Source organism: Xenopus tropicalis, chromosome 3, assembly GCF_000004195.4.
Source record: "Xenopus tropicalis strain Nigerian chromosome 3, UCB_Xtro_10.0, whole genome shotgun sequence".
NCBI lineage: Eukaryota > Metazoa > Chordata > Amphibia > Anura > Pipidae > Xenopus > Xenopus tropicalis.
The window spans coordinates 7,489,038-7,509,434 of record NC_030679.2 but is presented as its reverse complement, the minus strand read 5'-3'; the positions used below and the strand labels follow the sequence as shown (position 1 = coordinate 7,509,434).

At 51.0% G+C, this 20,397-nt stretch overlaps 2 protein-coding genes across 2 annotated transcripts; one reads left to right on the top strand and one right to left on the bottom strand.

The window, feature by feature from the left end:
• Nucleotides 1–1,098: 1,098 nt before the first annotated feature.
• rtcb (RNA 2',3'-cyclic phosphate and 5'-OH ligase) lies at nt 1,099–10,069 on the bottom strand. The gene is given in 12 exon segments (NM_001030503.1): nt 1,099–2,060; nt 2,166–2,285; nt 2,736–2,846; nt 3,006–3,194; nt 3,459–3,634; nt 3,718–3,877; nt 3,964–4,120; nt 4,199–4,355; nt 4,449–4,548; nt 5,489–5,556; nt 5,886–5,964; nt 9,936–10,069. Coding segments are annotated over 12 exon segments (1,518 nt in total). The 5' UTR covers nt 10,029–10,069; the 3' UTR covers nt 1,099–1,952.
• A 211-nt stretch (nt 10,070–10,280) lies between these two features.
• On the top strand, nt 10,281–18,903 carry fbxo7 (F-box protein 7). The gene is given in 11 exon segments (NM_001079102.1): nt 10,281–10,332; nt 10,889–11,012; nt 13,958–14,098; nt 14,175–14,448; nt 15,122–15,337; nt 15,416–15,557; nt 16,034–16,117; nt 17,311–17,406; nt 17,501–17,677; nt 18,165–18,202; nt 18,284–18,903. Coding segments are annotated over 9 exon segments (1,500 nt in total). The 5' UTR covers nt 10,281–10,332; nt 10,889–11,012; nt 13,958–13,976; the 3' UTR covers nt 18,635–18,903.
• Nucleotides 18,904–20,397: the final 1,494 nt, after the last annotated feature.

Here is a 20,397-nt window from a genome sequence, read left to right as displayed (position 1 = left end):
CGGGGTGGGGGGGGGGGATATTGGTCTTGTTACCCAGAAGTGCAAAAGCCTGTGGCTGTATAAACAGCCTCCTTATGTTTGAGATGTTTTTCCCCTTAAATAAAATGATTTATCTGCACCAATGGTCCGGTTCTGTGTGCCAGCCTGTCTCACTGAGAAATGACTTCTAAAGAGACAAACTGCATTGTGTGGGTCACTTCTAGGAAAGGCTTTGCAGGCCTAGTGAAGGAGATCTTAGATCAGCCCCTAGGTGGCACTGTCCTTGTTCAAGGAATGCTGGGATGTGAGGCTGCTGTTTTATTCCAGTAGGACAAAAGTTTTGTATTCATTTACAGTAGGGGGTACATTATCCCTTATAATACATGAGTGATACTCAGAGTTCCCTGTATAACTCAGCCTGCAGCCTTGTGCCTTTATATGGGGGGCACAGAACCCCTCAGTGACTGCTAATATCCTTATCATTTACAGTAGGGGGTACATTATCCCTTATAATACATGAGTGATACTCAGGGTTCCCTGTATAACTCAGCCTGCAGCCTTGTGCCTTTATATGGGGGGCACAGAACCCCTCAGTGACTGCTAATATCCTTATCATTTACAGTAGGGGGTACATTATCCCTTATAATACATGAGTGATACTCAGAGTTCCCTGTATAACTCAGCCTGCAGCCTTGTGCCTTTATATGGGGGGCACAGAACCCCTCAGTGACTGCTAATATCCTTATCATTTACAGTAGGGGGTACATTATCCCTTATAATACATGAGTGATACTCAGAGTTCCCTGTATAACTCAGCCTGCAGCCTTGTGCCTTTATATGGGGGTCACAGAACCCCTCAGTGACTGCTAATATCCTTATCATTTACAGTAGGGGGTACATTATCCCTTATAATACATGAGTGATACTCAGAGTTCCCTGTATAACTCAGCCTGCAGCCTTGTGCCTTTATATGGGCACAGAACCCCTCAGTGACTGCTAATATCCTTATCATTTACAGCAGGGGGCACAGAACCCCTCGGTGATTTAGCTCTGTGTTATGGTGACTATTTAACCCTTTTGCAGACTCTATTCTGCTAAAATGAAACCAAACAACAGGTGTTGCTTGTAAGGATTTTTTTATTTCCCTCTTGTGCAGTCAGGCAAATAGTGATAGCGGGGGGCCCCATTTGCAAAGCAGGAAAGCTGCTCACCCCCCCACTGAAGGGGAGGTAATATAAAAGGTCAGAGTTTAACCCCTGACCCTCCAGCTGTTGTTGCACTACAACTCCCAGCACGATGTTATCAGGCGATTGCCTGTTCCCTAGTTCAGACATAGCCCTATGGGGATTGTTAAACTACAACTCCCACCAACAGCTGAACTGAACTCCCAGCATCCCTGATGGGCAAATATCCAACCATACATGCCCTCTCCAGCAGGCCCACTTACCCCTGGACTCTACTATTACAGTAAGTGCCCTCATTAGATTCCCTTCCCTCTGTGAAGGGAGATCCAGTTCTGACCAATAACAAAAAAAAGCAGATTTAAGACACACAAAGCAAAACCTGCCCCAGTAGTAACTCTACGGTATCAGTATAATACCCAGAAGCCCCTATTCCAACACTGGACCAATGTCACAAAACAGTAACCCATAGCAACCAATCAGCAGTCAGCTTTGGTCGGTCTACTGCAAACCTGCAGCTGGTTGCTATGGGTTACTGCATGGGGGAAACGTTGCCCAGTGTTAGTAAAAGAGAAAGCAAAATGCTGATAATTCTCAGCTACTAAATTCAGCAGGAGGGGGGGGAAAAAAAAAAAAAAAAAAAAGGTTTGGGGGGCTTTGCTGTTGCCAGGTAAGTGCAGAGGATTAACCCCTCGCGTGCTGTAGTGCTGTGAGCTCAGCAACATCTGCCAGACCGACAGGTATGAAGAGCGCAAATATTGGCGTTTTATCAGTCACCGATTTCCCGGGGGCTCAGCCTTTGATGACCGCAATGGGGCGGAGCTTGATGGCTTTCTTGCTGATGCCGGCATCGTGGCAGGTATTTACTACGTCCGTGACGTTCTTGTACGACTCGGGGGCCTGAGAGATTGGGATGGGTTTGTGGTTAGGCACTAGATATACACGGTATATAGTATAGTATATGTCCCACAGACCGAGCTTTAATTGGAAACAGCAACTACTTACCTCTTCCATGACCAGTTTTGGAGAAGCCACGCGAATGGCGATGCCCAAGTCTGCCAGTTTGTCTAGAACATCTTGGAAATCAAGGTTTCTTCTTGACTTGGCTCTGGAAAGGGCACGACCCTATGGAATGAAACCGCTATCAGTCACTATTGTGTGCCCAGAACATTCCTTCCCATATGTATAAATACAAATATACAGAGTAGGGGGTGCCATAGTGTTTCCCTTAGACAGTACAGTATGGGGGTACAGCTTATTGTGTGCCCAGAACATTCCTTCTCTGTATATTTGTATTTATACATATGGGTAGGGGGTGCCATAGTGTTTCCCTTAGACAGTACAGTATGGGGGTACAGCTTATTGTGTGCCCAGAACATTCCTTCTCTGTATATTTGTATTTATACATATGGGTAGGGCGTGCCATAGTGTTTCCCTTAGACAGTACAGTATGGGGGTACAGCTTATTGTGCCCAGAACATTCCTTCTCTGTATATTTGTATTTATACATATGGGTAGGAGGTGCCATAGTGTTTCCCTTAGACAGACTGTTGGACTGTACCCCACATTACTTACAGCGCCATGGCAGGTAGTGCCAAACGTCTCAGTCATGCCCTGGTCAGTGCCAGTAAGGACATAACTGCAGGTTCCCATGGTTCCACCAATCAATACCGGCTGCCCAGTCAACTGTAGGAAGAAGAATTAAAAATCAATACTGTGGCAAAGTTCTCTGTATCCTATAATAACGCCTCAATGTCCTACTGAGAGTGTCCCCCATATTTGTTTTTTGCCGATTCGGGTAACAGACAAATAAAGATGATGGGTAAGTGGGCGGGGCATACTCACCTGATAATCCACAGGAATGAGGGGGTGGTGGGGAGGGAAAGCACGCGTGGACCCCTTCCTGTGCACCAACAGTGTCTTCTCCTTCCCGTCCACCACGTGCTGCTCCACCTTGGCGATGTTGTGGGACACGTCGTAGATGACGTGCAAGTCCAGGTCGTCCGGAGTCGTGTTGAACACTTTGGAGAAGGCCTTAACGGGAATAAAGACCATCAGGAACTTGGTTTGGACCAGCCAGGTCTATAGGGTCTTTATGGAGAGTGTCCAAATGGGACCTCTTTAGTCTGCCCTTGGTCAACCAACCCCATCCTTTATGTGTTGGGGGGGCGGGGAAAGGGGCGTGGGTGTGGATGGTATCAGAAGGAGGTCCTACAGATATGGAACTAAACAAACTCCAACCTTAAGTTACATTTCTTGGGTTAATTTCCCCTTTAGAGCTTTGAGACTTGATGGTACCTGTCTGGTCAGGAAGGTCATGGAGGAGCGGTTGACCCAAGCGTAGTTGCCCGCGGCGGCCATGCCTTTGAGATAATCTTGCCCCTCGGCCGAGGAGATGCGGGCACAGGCCAACTGGCGATCGTTCACCGTGATCTTGTCCCTCTTCATGGCTTTCTCCATGGCAACCAGAGCATCTGTGTAGTAGTAAGGGGAGGCGTTAGAATAGGAACACAAAGGGGCAAGGGACATACCTAGACTTTGTTCCGCGGCCATGTACCTGTCGCCACTTGATGCCCCAAGCCGCGGCTGCCGCTGTGGATCATGACGCACACTTGCCCCTTGTGGTCGATGCCCATTTTCTTGGCGGCATACTCGTCGTATATGTCGTCGACCACCTGGACTTCGGCGTAATGGTTTCCAGCTCCGAGGGTCCCCAGCTGAGAGGGACAAGAAGAACAAAAGGGATGGGGGTTAGAACGTGCACGTTCCATGTCGGTTCGGAGGACAGGCATGAAGGGTATACCTGAGGCAGCCCTCGCTTCTTCGCTTTAGAGGAGACCTTGCTGGGGTCAGCCTGCAACATGCGGCCATACTCCTCGCAGTGCTCCTTGTCCTCGGCCCAGGCGTAGCCTTCTCGCAGCGACCAGTCCACCCCCATCTCGAGGGCTTCCTCCAGATCCCTGGGGAAAAGAGCGCACCCATGTTTCAATGTGTCCCACCCCCAATGTTATCTCAGAACATAGGGAGTCTGAACCTACTTGGCCCCCATAGGGATGACCCCTTTGGATCCGACCCCTACTGGGATATGGTCGAACATGGCCTGGGCCAGCTGCTCTTTCACCGGCTGCACGTCGCTCTCATCGAGGTTTGTACGAAGCAGGCGGACCCCGCAGTTTATGTCGAAGCCAACACCACCTAGAGAGAGAGACAGCCCCACATGGGCAAGGGTCTATTAGACTGCTCCTCTGCAACGAGGGGACACAGAGCACAAGGCCAACCGATTCTCACCTGGGGAGACAACTGCTTCGGGGTTGTCCATATCAAACGCTGCCATGTTTCCGATGGCAAATCCATAGCCAGAGTGCACATCTGGTAGCCCGATAGATCTCTGCAGTGAAATAATGAGTTCTATCAAATGAGGGAGTCTTCCAAGTCACCAAATTTGTAGCCCACTGGCTTCTCTCTTATATCCCTGCATCGTCATTGGCTTCTCTCTTATATCCCTGCATCGTCACTGGCTTCTCTCTTATATCCCTGCATCGTCATTGGCTTCTCTCTTATATCCCTGCATCGTCACTGGCTTCTCTCTTATATCCCTGCATCGTCACTGGCTTCTCTCTTATATCCCTGCATCGTCACTGGCTTCTCTCTTATATCCCTGCATCGTCACTGGCTTCTCTCTTATATCCCTGCATCGTCACTGGCTTCTCTCTTATATCCCTGCATCGTCATTGGCTTCTCTCTTATATCCCTGCATCGTCACTGGCTTCTCTCTTATATCCCTGCATCGTCACTGGCTTCTCTCTTATATCCCTGCATCGTCACTGGCTTCTCTCTTATATCCCTGCATCGTCACTGGCTTCTCTCTTATATCCCTGCATCGTCACTGGCTTCTCTCTTATATCCCTGCATCGTCACTGGCTTCTCTCTTATATCCCTGCATCGTCACTGGCTTCTCCCTTATATCCCTGCATCGTCACTGGCTTCTCCCTTATATCCCTGCATCGTCACTGGCTTCTCTCTTATATCCCTGCATCCTCACTGGCTTCTCCCTTATATCCCTGCATCATAACTGGCTTCTCCCTTATATCCCTGCATCATAACTGGCTTCTTCCTTATATCCCTGCATCCTCACTGGCTTCTCTCTTATATCCCTGCATCATCATTGGCTTCTCCCTTATATCCCTGCATCATCATTGGCTTCTCCCTTATATCCCTTGATCCTACTAAAAGCTCATTTAAAGGCAAACTACCGCATTAAAAATATCACATTGGAAGTGGTTACATTAACAGGGGGGGCTATAGCTTTATTAGCGCCGAGGCCTTACATGAATGATCCCAGGTAAAGCCGCCACATTGCCGATCTGCTTCATGGCGGGAAGGAAACCTCCGGCGGCTGAAAGAATAGAAAACACGGTTACGTTCTGCCCGTTTGTTCCCGGCCAACTGGCATTCATCATTGGGGCACGAAATGACGTCAAATCTTTATGGCAAATCTCTTATCTAGGGCTAAAGTCCATGCTGCGCCCACGCAATATGCCGCAATCAGAGCTGCCCATACTTTGTGCCCATACCCCAGCGCCCTGCCAAGCCTGAACAACAGGAAGTAACAGGAAGTGCAGGGAACTTCCCTAAAGAGCAGAATGAGGCTCTGACCTGCAGCTTCACAGCTTATTGGATCATGTATTGCCCCACTATAAATGTGTCATCTGGCCCCCAACCTACCTCCCCCCCGGCTGGCATTCCTCAGCTCCTCGAACATCAGCTTCTCCAGGGGGTCATTCACATAGAACACCCCTTCTACCTGCAGAGAGAGGCAAAGGGGCAGAGTCATTACAGGATAAGGAGTCAGAACCAGCAGTGCAGGGAAGAGAAAGGGACAGACACAGTGACAGTTACACATAACTATAAACCCAGTGAGAATGAGGGATGAATGGGTATTGGGGAGTTGTATCAGGAGTCAGAACCAGCAGTGCAGGGAAGGGAAAGGGACAGACACAGTGACAGTTACACATAACTATAAACCCAGTGAGAATGAGGAATGAATGGATATTGGGGAGTTGTATCAGGAGTCAGAACCAGCAGTGCAGGGAAGGGAAAGGGACAGACACAGTGACAGTTACACATAACTATAAACCCAGTGAGAATGAGGAATGAATGGGTATTGGGGAGTTGTATCAGGAGTCAGAACCAGCAGTGCAGGGAAGGGAAAGGGACAGGCACAGTGACAGTTACACATAACTATAAACCCAGTGAGAATGAGGGATGAATGGATATTGGGGAGTTGTATCAGGAGTCAGAACCAGCAGTGCAGGGAAGGGAAAGGGACAGACACAGTGACAGTTACACATAACTATAAACCCAGTGAGAATGAGGGATGAATGGATATTGGGGAGTTGTATCAGGAGTCAGAACCAGCAGTGCAGGGAAGGGAAAGGGACAGACACAGTGACAGTTACACATAACTATAAACCCAGTGAGAATGAGGGATGAATGGATATTGGGGAGTTGTATCAGGAGTCAGAATCAGCAGTGCAGGGAAGGGAAAGGGACAGACACAGTGACAGTTACACATAACTATAAACCCAGTGAGAATGAGGAATGAATGGATATTGGGGAGTTGTATCAGGAGTCAGAACCAGCAGTGCAGGGAAGGGAAAGGGACAGGCACAGTGACAGTTACACATAACTATAAACCCAGTGAGAATGAGGAATGAATGGGTATTGGGGAGTTGTATCAGGAGTCAGAACCAGCAGTGCAGAGAAGGGAAAGGGACAGACACAGTGACAGTTACACATAACTATAAACCCAGTGAGAATGAGGAATGAATGGATATTGGGGAGTTGTATCAGGAGTCAGAACCAGCAGTGCAGAGAAGGGAAAGGGACAGACAGACACTGTGACAGTTACATATAACTATAAACCCAGTGAGAATGAGGAATGAATGGATATTGGGGAGTTGTATCAGGAGTCAGAACCAGCAGTGCAGGGAAGGGAAAGGGACAGACACAGTGACAGTTACACATAACTATAAACCCAGTGAGAATGAGGGATGAATGGATATTGGGGAGTTGTATCAGGAGTCAGAACCAGCAGTGCAGGGAAGGGAAAGGGACAGGCACAGTGACAGTTACACATAACTATAAACCCAGTGAGAATGAGGGATGAATGGGTATTGGGGAGTTGTATCAGGAGTCAGAACCAGCAGTGCAGGGAAGGGAAAGGGACAGACACAGTGACAGTTACACATAACTATAAACCCAGTGAGAATGAGGGATGAATGGGTATTGGGGAGTTGTATCAGGAGTCAGAACCAGCAGTGCAGGGAAGGGAAAGGGACAGACACAGTGACAGTTACACATAACTATAAACCCAGTGAGAATGAGGAATGAATGGATATTGGGGAGTTGTATCAGGAGTCAGAACCAGCAGTGCAGGGAAGGGAAAGGGACAGACACAGTGACAGTTACACATAACTATAAACCCAGTGAGAATGAGGGATGAATGGGTATTGGGGAGTTGTATCAGGAGTCAGAACCAGCAGTGCAGGGAAGGGAAAGGGACAGACACAGTGACAGTTACACATAACTATAAACCCAGTGAGAATGAGGGATGAATGGGTATTGGGGAGTTGTATCAGGAGTCAGAACCAGCAGTGCAGGGAAGGGAAAGGGACAGACACAGTGACAGTTACACATAACTATAAACCCAGTGAGAATGAGGAATGAATGGATATTGGGGAGTTGTATCAGGAGTCAGAACCAGCAGTGCAGGGAAGGGAAAGGGACAGACACAGTGACAGTTACACATAACTATAAACCCAGTGGGAATAAGGGATGAATGGATATTGGGGAGTTGTATCAGGAGTCAGAACCAGCAGTGCAGGGAAGGGAAAGGGACAGACACAGTGACAGTTACACATAACTATAAACCCAGTGAGAATGAGGAATGAATGGGTATTGGGGAGTTGTATCAGGAGTCAGAACCAGCAGTGCAGGGAAGGGAAAGGGGACAGACACAGTGACAGTTACACATAACTATAAACCCAGTGAGAATGAGGAATGAATGGATATTGGGGAGTTGTCTCAGGAGTCAGAACCAGCAGTGCAGGGAAGGGAAAGGGACAGACACAGTGACAGTTACACATAACTATAAACCCAGTGAGAATGAGGAATGAATGGATATTGGGGAGTTGTATCAGGAGTCAGAACCAGCAGTGCAGAGAAGGGAAAGGGACAGACACAGTGACAGTTACACATAACTATAAACCCAGTGAGAATGAGGGATGAATGGATATTGGGGAGTTGTATCAGGAGTCAGAACCAGCAGTGCAGAGAAGGGAAAGGGACAGACACAGTGACAGTTACACATAACTATAACCGCAGTGAGAGATGGGAGTGGGTGTGGGACAGGGCACTAGGGGGATGATGGGAGGGAGACAGTGGCTAATACAGACAGGGGTGGCCGTGCCCGGGTGACTATATACAAGTCAGGACTTGCCGGCACAGTCTCAGGATAGAAAATAAAGGAAAGAAGTTCTAATTATAGAAGTACAATTCCCAACCTGCCATTAGCAAATATATCAGACTGGTGATTCCCTCTGGGCACTTGGAATCTGGGTACTGGGGTATCAGGGCGTGCCTGTGGGCCTCCATATTGGGATAGTTACTGGGGTATCGGAGCACCCCCCGGATACTGGGATTCCCGGGGACACTGGGTATTGGGGCAGAAGGTACCGGGATTCCCGGGGACACTGTGTATTGGGGCAGAAGGTACCGGGATTCCCGGGGACACTGGGTATTGGGGCAGAAGGTACCGGGATTCCCGGGGGCACTGTGTATTGGGGCAGAAGGTACCGGGATTCCCGGGGGCACTGTGTATTGGGGCAGAAGGTACCGGGATTCCCGGGGGCACTGTGTATTGGGGCAGAAGGTACCGGGATTCCCGGGGGCACTGTGTATTGGGGCAGAAGGTACCGGGATTCCCGGGGGCACTGTGTATTGGGGCAGAAGGTACCGGGATTCCTGGAGTAACAAGGCAATTTTAGAGATACTATGATTTAGTAATGGGGTATTGGGGTATGAGGGTAGGGGGGGGTATGAGGGTAGGGGGGGGTATGAGGGTAGGGGGGGGTATGAGGGTAGGGGGGTATCGGGGCATGGGGGGTATCGGGGCATGGGGGGTATCGGGGCATGGGGGGTATCGGGCATGGGGGGTATCGGGGCATGGGGGGTATCGGGGCATGGGGGGTATCGGGCATGGGGGGTATCGGGGCATGGGGGGTATCGGGGCATGGGGGGTATCGGGGTATCGGGGCATGGGGGTATCGGGGCATGGGGGTATCGGGGCATGGGGGTATCGGGGCATGGGGGTATCGGGGCATGGGGGGTATCGGGGCATGGGGGGTATCGGGGCATGGGGGTATCGGGGCATGGGGGTATCGGGGCATGGGGTATCGGGGCATGGGGGTATCGGGGCATGGGGGTATCGGGGCATGGGGGTATCGGGGCATGGGGGTATCGGGGCATGGGGGTATCGGGGCATGGGGGTATCAGGGCACCCCTGTACATGGAAAGGTTCCACCCCAGGCCCAATCCCATAACCCAACCTGCTCTCTACATTATACTGAGAGAATGACAGTTTCCCTACAAAGGATTCGGTGCTACTGTTCTGCCCAACGCCGATCCGGGCCGGACAGCCCATAATATAAGCGAGTCAGATGGCTGGCAGGGGCTGCTGGGAGTTGTAGGCGGACAGACACACATATACATCACCTGCATGTTGGGCACGAAGCCCTTGCGGATCCGCCAGCAGTTCTTATGGATCTTGTCCAGATACTGTAACTCGTCATTGTAACTGCGGCTCATGGTGCCAGCGCTTCTCTCCCTCACACACACGCACCGGGGACACCACAGCGCTACTGCTCTACTGCGCATGTGCGTCACCACGACATGTGACCAATCAGCGAGCTGTGCGTCCGTCTCTTCCGCCACACTTCCTTATATGGCATAGCACCTCACGTCGTTGATGGAATCACGCACATCCGTCGTGCCCAGTACGGCGCAGTTATTACGAGTTCCGCCCCACTTGGTATAGTGTCACTTAGAGTCCCCGCCCCCCAAGTGTCTGCCGGTGAGAGAGGCGGGAGGTTGCGGCTGCACAAGGAAACAGGTGAGAGGGTTCATGGGCTGGGCTGAGGAGCTTGCACTCTTATCCATATTCTGATCATAAAGACGCCACAACTTAGTTTTTGCTGATTCATTGCATATTTGTGGGCTCATACAATAATATACGGTATTTATACAGTAAAAGTCACACCATACAGTATATATACACAATAACACAATACAATAATTAATTCAGGTTCACATTACATGGCAGCATAGAAATCCGTGCAGTCTGCGTCGGAATCGATTCATAACCAGCCCTGTAGCAGATGACCCTCACTTTATGCCTTTCAACCCCCTAAGCTGAGCTTTCCAGCAGCCCAGAGCCCACTGAGCATGTGCAGTGCCACTGACACGCAAAACATGTCCTAACATAATCCAAAATGGGGGCTAAACGGGCAACTGTGAAGGCCGGGGGCATTACTGTTATAGGGCTGGTACAGTTAGTCCAGTATATAAAATACAGCATTTCTAGCTATAAGCTGTAGGTCTTTAAAAGGGTGTGTCCTAATGCTGGGGTGGGTTTGTTTACACTGATCCCTATCTGTGCTGTTGAACAGGAATAGAAGTGAAAGAGACGAGCTCTGTGGCCCCCGCAGAAGTGAAAGTGATAGTGCTGCGTCATGCACCCAGGCACAGACCCACGGCACTAACAGCAGCCCCACAGGCCGACATCTGAAACTGGTAAGCAGGGTTATAATGTCATAGGGACCTTAGATTGTAAGCTCACTGGGGCAGGGACTGATGGGAATGGGATAGGGACCTTTGATTGTAAGCTCACTGGGGCAGGGGCTGATGGGAATGGGATAGGGACCTTAGATTGTAAGCTCACTGGGGCAGGGACTGATGGGAATGTGATAGGGACCTTAGATTGTAAGCTCACTGGGGCAGGGGCTGATGGGAATGGGATAGGGACCTTAGATTGTAAGCTCACTGGGGCAGGGACTGATGGGAATGGGATAGGGGCCTTAGATTGTAAGCTCACTGGGGCAGGGACTGATGGGAATGGGATAGGGACCTTAGATTGTAAGCTCACTGGGGCAGGGGCTGATGGGAATGGGATAGGGACCTTAGATTGTAAGCTCACTGGGGCAGGGACTGATGGGAATGGGATAGGGACCTTAGATTGTAAGCTCACTGGGGCAGGGACTGATGGGAATGTGATAGGGACCTTAGATTGTAAGCTCACTGGGGCAGGGACTGATGGGAATGTGATAGGGACCTTAGATTGTAAGCTCACTGGGGCAAGGGCTGATGGGAATGGGATAGGGACCTTAGATTGTAAGCTCACTGGGGCAGGGACTGATGGGAATGTGATAGGGACCTTAGATTGTAAGCTCACTGGGGCAGGGACTGATGGGAATGGGATAGGGACCTTAGATTGTAAGCTCACTGGGGCAGGGACTGATGGGAATGTGATAGGGACCTTAGATTGTAAGCTCACTGGGGCAAGGGCTGATGGGAATGGGATAGGGACCTTTGATTGTAAGCTCACTGGGGCAGGGGCTGATGGGAATGGGATAGGGACCTTAGATTGTAAGCTCACTGGGGCAGGGACTGATGGGAATGGGATAGGGGCCTTAGATTGTAAGCTCACTGGGGCAGGGACTGATGGGAATGGGATAGGGACCTTAGATTGTAAGCTCACTGGGGCAGGGGCTGATGGGAATGGGATAGGGACCTTAGATTGTAAGCTCACTGGGGCAGGGACTGATGGGAATGGGATAGGGACCTTAGATTGTAAGCTCACTGGGGCAGGGACTGATGGGAATGTGATAGGGACCTTAGATTGTAAGCTCACTGGGGCAGGGACTGATGGGAATGTGATAGGGACCTTAGATTGTAAGCTCACTGGGGCAAGGGCTGATGGGAATGGGATAGGGACCTTAGATTGTAAGCTCACTGGGGCAGGGACTGATGGGAATGTGATAGGGACCTTAGATTGTAAGCTCACTGGGGCAGGGACTGATGGGAATGTGATAGGGACCTTAGATTGTAAGCTCACTGGGGCAGGGACTGATGGGAATGGGATAGGGACCTTAGATTGTAAGCTCACTGGGGCAGGGGCTGATGGGAATGGGATAGGGACCTTAGATTGTAAGCTCACTGGGACAGGGACTGATGGGAATGGGAGAGGGACCTTAGATTGTAAGCTCACTGGGGCAGGGACTGATGGGAATGGGATAGGGACCTTAGATTGTAAGCTCACTGGGGCAGGGGCTGATGGGAATGGGATAGGGACATTAGATTGTAAGCTCACTGGGGCAGGGGCTGATGGGAATGGGATAGGGACCTTAGATTGTAAGCTCGCTGGGGCAGGGGCTGATGGGAATGGGATAGGGACCTTAGATGATTGTAAGCTCACTGGGGCAGGGGCTGATGGGAATGGGATAGGGACCTTAGATTGTAAGCTCACTGGGGCAGGGGCTGATGGGAATGGGATAGGGACCTTAGATTGTAAGCTCACTGGGGCAGGGACTGATGGGAATGGGATAGGGACATTAGATTGTAAGCTCACTGGGGCAGGGGCTGATGGGAATGGATAGGGACCTTAGATTGTAAGCTCGCTGGGGCAGGGGCTGATGGGAATGGGATAGGGACCTTAGATGATTGTAAGCTCACTGGGGCAGGGGCTGATGGGAATGGGATAGGGACCTTAGATTGTAAGCTCACTGGGGCAGGGGCTGATGGGAATGGGATAGGGACCTTAGATTGTAAGCTCACTGGGGCAGGGGCTGATGGGAATGGGATAGGGACCTTAGATTGTAAGCTCACTGGGGCAGGGACTGATGGGAATGGGATAGGGACCTTAGATTGTAAGCTCACTGGGGCAGGGACTGATGGGAATGGGATAGGGACCTTAGATTGTAAGCTCACTGGGGCAGGGGCTGATGGAATGGGATAGGGACCTTAGATTGTAAGCTCACTGGGGCAGGGGCTGATGGGAATGTGATAGGGACCTTAGATTGTAAGCTCACTGGGGCAGGGGCTGATGGGAATGGGATAGGGACCTTAGATTGTAAGCTCACTGGGGCAGGGGCTGATGGGAATGGGATAAGGACCTTAGATTGTAAGCTCACTGGGGCAGGGACTGATGGGAATGGGATAGGGACCTTAGATTGTAAGCTCACTGGGGCAGGGGCTGATGGGAATGGGATAGGGACCTTAGATTGTAAGCTCACTGGGGCAGGGACTGATGGGAATGGGATAAGGACCTTAGATTGTAAGCTCACTGGGGCAGGGACTGATGGGAATGGGATAGGGACCTTAGATTGTAAGCTCACTGGGGCAGGGGCTGATGGGAATGGGATAGGGACCTTAGATTGTAAGCTCACTGGGGCAGGGACTGATGGGAATGGGATAGGGACCTTAGATTGTAAGCTCACTGGGGCAGGGACTGAAGGGAATGTGATAGGGACCTTAGATTGTAAGCTCACTGGGGCAGGGACTGATGGGAATGGGATAGGGACCTTAGATTGTAAGCTCACTGGGGCAGGGACTGATGGGAATGATGCAGAATATGTCGGCGCTATATGAATAAAGGATAATAATACAATATGTGTTGCCTGAAGCGATAGCCAATCAGAAGCCGCTCGTGTTCCTTTACTGAAGCCTTTCTCTTCCCTCAGGGACGCGCAGCCAATAAGAATGAAGCTGAGGGTGAGAGTGAGGAAGCAGACCAATCGCTTAGAGCTGGAGGCGGAGAGTCCGACCCTGGGAGACTTGCGCAGTAAATTATCCTCCGTCACCCTGCCGGCTCTGGGCTACAGGTAATGCGCTGCCCCCCTGGGAACAGACATACAGCAGGGACACTTACCCTTTAATTATTATATCCTTCCTTTGCAGCACTGAGGCAAATTTCACCATCACACTGAATGGCAAAGATGCCCTGACTGGGGATCAGAACACTCTGGAGTCTGCGGGGATCATCTCCGGGGATCTGATTGTTGTGGTACTGCCGGACTCTCAGCTGCCCCCGCCGCAGCCAGCTCCTGCTCCGGCCCCCGATAAGCGGGATCTTGGCTGCCCCCTGGTGGATCCCAGCCAACCCTGCAGCTCGACTAACAAGAGGCCCAAGAGCCAGTCAGATGATAGCACAGGAGCCCAAGCCATGGCTCAGGTAATGTGTGCTGAGATACTACTGGTAGTACTGGTATTCCTGGTTTACTCAGTAGTAGGGATGGGTGAAATAATTCTCTACTCAGTAGCCATGGGGCATGAGACATGGGGCATGAGACATGGGGCCGGAGACATGGGGCAGGAGACAAGGGGCATGAGACATGGGGCCGGAGACATGGGGCAGGAGACAAGGGGCATGAGACATGGGGCAGGAGACAAGGGGCATGAGACATGGGGCATGAGACATGGGGCTGGAGACGTGGGGCAGGAGACGTGGGGCAGGAGACGTGGGGCCGGAGACGTGGGGCAGGAGACGTGGGGCAGGAGACGTGGGCAGGAGACGTGGGGCAGGAGACGTGGGGCTGGAGACGTGGGGCTGGAGACGTGGGGCAGGAGACGTGGGGCAGGAGACGTGGGGCAGGAGACGTGGGGCAGGAGACGTGGGGCAGGAGACGTGGGGCAGGAGACGTGGGGCAGGAGACGTGGGGCAGGAGACGTGGGGCTGGAGACGTGGGGCTGGAGACGTGGGGCAGGAGACGTGGGGCCGGAGACATGGGGCAGGAGACATGGGGCCGTAGCCATGGGGCAGTAGCCATGGGGCAGTAGCCATGGGGCAGTAGCCATGGGGCTAGAGACGGACAGGCTTATCTAATGCCCATTGGTTTTGCTGCCAGGCTGCCCAGCAAGCCCCTCCCTCAGCGGAGGACGTGGCCATGGAGGATGGGATGTCGGGCCCGGCCTGGGAGGTGATGCTCTGCAGCGAGGCACTAGATGGGAAAATCCCCCACTCCCTGGAGGTTCTGTACCAAACTGCCGGCTGCACCGGCGCCAGCGACGCGTTCATAGTCGCCATCCACCTACTGATGCTGGAGACTGGCTACTTACAGAAGGTAGGGAGTCAATATGGCCCCCCCCATCCCAGGGATCTGTGATTGGTGGGTCGGTAACCCTTCCTTGTCCCCCCCCAGGGTGCTGAAAGCAAGGTGCTGTGTATGCCGCAGGATTGGCGCAGCGGGGGGGCCTACAGGCTGCACTACACTCACCCTCTGTGCGCTGAAGTCTCGGCCACCTTGGCTTGTTTGCCGATGGGCAAGCTGGTCATAATCAATGGTGAGTATTACTTGTACTTTATCCTTCCTCTTCCTCCCAGTCTGCCAGCCCCCTGCCTTCATCTGCTGTCTGTACTGCCCCCTGCTGTGTGTGTGGCACAGGAGCATGTTAAAGAGTTAGTGCCCCACCTAGTGTACATGCATTGCATTGCAGCCTTGTATTAAAGCTCCTTCTCATTGCTCTGGTATATTCCCCCCCCCCATTCTGTTTATAGGAACCATGTGACACCAGGTCACCCATAGCACCTATAAACTCTGAATTCTAGGGTGACAGTTGCTCTTCCTGTTTGTATTCATTGCCTACAGCAGGGGTCCTCAAACTTCTTAAGCAATGGGGGGGCCAGACCACCACCTACCCCAGGGGGCTGGAACCGGCCCGTGGGCCACAGTTTGAGGACCCCTGGCCGACAGCATAGGCTCACATCTTGTTGCAATATGGCTGCCGCCATCCTCATTTCTCCTCTTTTGCACGTGCAGCCACCCTGAAGATTAACAGCGAGATGAAAAGTGTGCGGAAACTTCAGCTGTCGACCAATTCCTACATTTCCTACCCCGAGACAGGTACGGGGCAGATTCCGCCGGTAAAGGGGGTGCGGGGGCCAAAAAAATTGTCAGGAAAGGGTTAACGGATGAAGAGCCGGGATCAGAAGTTTATGTCTAAACACAAGAGCCATGCGTTTTCTGTAAACGATATCCTTTTAAATGGTGCTCTGTGATGTCATCAGTTATAATTGGTGCTCAGTGATGTCATCTGTATCACATGATGTGTTATAATAAATAAGGTACCCCCTGTTGTAAAATAGTCACCTTATATTCCGTTCCATGATCTGTATAAAAGCACTCGGCCTTTGGTGTTGTGCCTTTATATGGGCACAGAACCCCTCAGTGACTGCTAATATCCTTATCATTTACAGTAGGGGGTACATTATCCCTTATAATACATGAGTGATACTCAGAGTTCCCTGTATAACTCAGCCTGCAGCCTTGTGCCTTTATATGGGGGGCACAGAACCCCTCAGTGACTGCTAATATCCTTATCATTTACAGTAGGGGGTACATTATCCCTTATAATACATGAGTGATACTCAGAGTTCCCTGTATAACTCAGCCTGCAGCCTTGTGCCTTTATATGGGGGTCACAGAACCCCTCAGTGACTGCTAATATCCTTATCATTTACAGTAGGGGGTACATTATCCCTTATAATACATGAGTGATACTCAGAGTTCCCTGTATAACTCAGCCTGCAGCCTTGTGCCTTTATATGGGGGGCACAGAACCCCTCAGTGACTGCTAATATCCTTATCATTTACAGTAGGGGGTACATTATCCCTTATAATACATGAGTGATACTCAGAGTTCCCTGTATAACTCAGCCTGCAGCCTTGTGCCTTTATATGGGGGGCACAGAACCCCTCAGTGACTGCTAATATCCTTATCATTTACAGTAGGGGGTACATTATCCCTTATAATACATGAGTGATACTCAGAGTTCCCTGTATAACTCAGCCTGCAGCCTTGTGCCTTTATATGGGGGGCACAGAACCCCTCAGTGACTGCTAATATCCTTATCATTTACAGTAGGGGGTACATTATCCCTTATAATACATGAGTGATACTCAGAGTTCCCTGTATAACTCAGCCTGCAGCCTTGTGCCTTTATATGGGGGGCACAGAACCCCTCAGTGACTGCTAATATCCTTATCATTTACAGTAGGGGGTAGTAGGATTCAGCATCTTCATGTTCCCCCCACAGATAACAACATTGCCTCTGTGTATAAGGATCTGCAGAAGTTATCGGGGCAGTTTAAAGACCAGGTGGCCTACCCTCTGCTTGCTGCTGCCCGGCAAGGTAACAGTCCGCCCCGGGCCGCTATTGGCCACTTCCCCCCCCCCCCCCCCCCCAGTTATAGCCGTTATTACATCTCCTTCCTTTCCCGTCTCAGTGCTGAACCTCCCGGATGTGTTCGGGCTACTCGTTCTCCCCCCGGAGCTCAAGCTCAGGATTTTCCGCCTGTTGGACATTCGCTCCCTTCTCAGCCTCTCGGCCACCTGTAAGGAGTTCTTGGCCGACACCAACGACCCCTCCCTGTGGCGGTTCCTGTGCGTCCGAGACTTCCGGAGTGAGTACAAATTTAGGGACACTGCACCCACATATTCTTGTGCCTTGCAACACTGGGGGTGAGGGGGTAACCCGGCAGATCCGATTTGCAGTTATAGCCGCCATATTGTTCTTAAAGGGGCGGTTCACCTTTATGTTAACTTGTATGTTATAGAATTGCAAATGATCAGCTTTTCAATTGGTCTTTATTTTTTATTATTATTATTGGACTATCTTTTTATTCAAAAACTTCTCCTATTCATATTCTAGTCTGTTATTCCAACCACTGCCTGGTTGCTAGGATAATTCGGACCTTAGCACCCAGATAGCTGCTGAAATCCCAAGCTAAATAGTACAAAAACCAATTGCAGCAGTTTGGGTGCACTGCTTTGTGGCAATGCTGTTAGGGATCAGCACTAAAAGGCAAAGTTTTGGTATCTTGGGTTTATGTTGCTTTGTGGCAATGCTGTTAGGGATCAGCACTAACTCTATGCTTTGCTGTTGAACAGATAACCTTCCAAGGAGTTTGGACATGGATTGGAAAAAGGTGGGTGCTGTTACTGTAGATATGGGCCGGGGCCTTGGGTGCAACTCAGTATAAGGGCCGCCATCTTTGTTTGTGTTGCAGCTCTACAGGGAGAAGTACAAGCAGAAGATGGAGCGCAGCCGCTTTGTACGCCGGCACTTCCTGCCCCCCAGGATCACCCACCCTTACCCTTATTACCCCAACATCTTCCCCCCTGACTTAAATTACCCTCCGGGTATCATCGGGGGTGAATACGACCAAAGGCCCTTCCCCCCTATCCTGGACCCCAGTTTCATCCCCCGAGTCGGGCCGACTTCCTCGCACTTCAGTCCCTTATCCAACCCCTTTAAAGTCACAGTCCCCTTTTCTGAGAGCGACCCATCGATCCCGGGGCCCAGCAGTCTCCGCCCCAGCAGAGGAAGGGGCCCCGACATCCGGAGGGGCTTCATATGAACTCCCGGGGGGGTCGGAGACATTCGGAGGTCGGACTGTTGCACTGGATGTTTCCCCTTAAGTTGTGAATAAGCCCCTGGCGCTGGACTTCCTGCTTTGTTATTATCTGGGGTACATGGGGCAAATGGGGGCAGTTACCCCCCCACTGGGGTGTTTCTATTACTAATAGAACTGTTTGTTAAGAATAATTAAGAGCGGGGGCTTGGGGAAACTTTTTTTTTTTTTTTTTATTATTTATGACATCAATAAATAAATACAAATACAGAGAACAGAAAATAGAAATAATCCTCGGCCAGAAGGTGGGAACCTGCAGAGTAGAACCCCCCCCCCACCCCTCCTGGGTACCCCTGGAACTATAGCAGGGTGACTGTTACCCCAATGTTTCTATATATCTGTAACCTTGTTATGGGCTAAGGGGGCCCAGCCTGAAGGCCAGTTAGGGGGGGATTTGGGGTGAGTGCTTATTTGTGCCCTGGGTACCCCTGGAACTATAGCAGGGTGACTGTTACCCCAATGTTTCTATATATCTGTAACCTTGTTATGGGCTAAGGGGGCCCAGCCTGAAGGCCAGTTAGGGGGGATTTGGGGTGAGTGCTTATTTGTGCCCTGGGTACCCCTGGAACTATAGCAGGGTGACTGTTACCCCAATGTTTCTATATATCTGTAACCTTGTTATGGCTAAGGGGGCCCAGCCTGAAGGCCAGTTAGGGGGGGATTTGGGGTGAGTGCTTATTTGTGCCCTGGGTACCCCTGGAACTATAGCGAGGTGACTGTTACCCCAATGTTTCTATATATCTGTAACCTTGTTATGGGCTAAGGGGGCCCAGCCTGAAGGCCAGTTAGGGGGGGATTTGGGGTGAGTGCTTATTTGTGCCCTGGGTACCCCTGGAACTATAGCAGGGTGACTGTTACCCCAATGTTTCTATATATCTGTAACCTTGTTATGGGCTAAGGGGGCCCAGCCTGAAGGCCAGTTAGGGGGGATTTGGGGTGAGTGCTTATTTGTGCCCTGGGTACCCCTGGAACTATAGCAGGGTGACTGTTACCCCAATGTTTCTATATATCTGTAACCTTGTTATGGGCTAAGGGGGCCCAGCCTGAAGGCCAGTTAGGGGGGGATTTGGGGTGAGTGCTTATTTGTGCCCTGGGTACCCCTGGAACTATAGCGGGGTGAGCTGAACACCTGTTACAGTGTAAATAAACCCAATAAACATGAGGGCACGGAGGGTTCAGGTGCGCGGGCCCGGGCTTTCGGCCGTGGGGAATCTAACAAAGCGAATCAGAAATGATGACAGTTTTGGCACACACTGCGACCCCTCATTCCAGAATCAGATTAAGGTTTATTCCAGGAGTATCGGCTCCAAACAAAGCTCGGCCGGAGCCAGCGCTCGTTGAATAAACATTTTAATCTCCTGTGGAATGAGGTGCATCTGTGGGCGCCAGGCCTGTCAGCAATCGCGACGCGCTCTATTGGAGACCCACGTTATGAAGATGCCATAACCGCGGCCAAGTCTTTGAAGACATTTTACTGGATTCTTGGCTTTCACCGCCGTCCAGAAACACTTTGGCATCCGGGTGCCTCTGTAATTGGTGCCCCTGAAACAATAGACATTATATGGGCAAACGTATCCGGACCCTCTAATATGCCAGGTCCTCAGGCTGAACCCTCACTGCTGGGTCTCCAGAAGCTCAGGGAGTCAACCAAACCCAACAACACTATGGTCAATGCCAAGCGTTGGCAGATTTGGGGTACAGGGAACCGT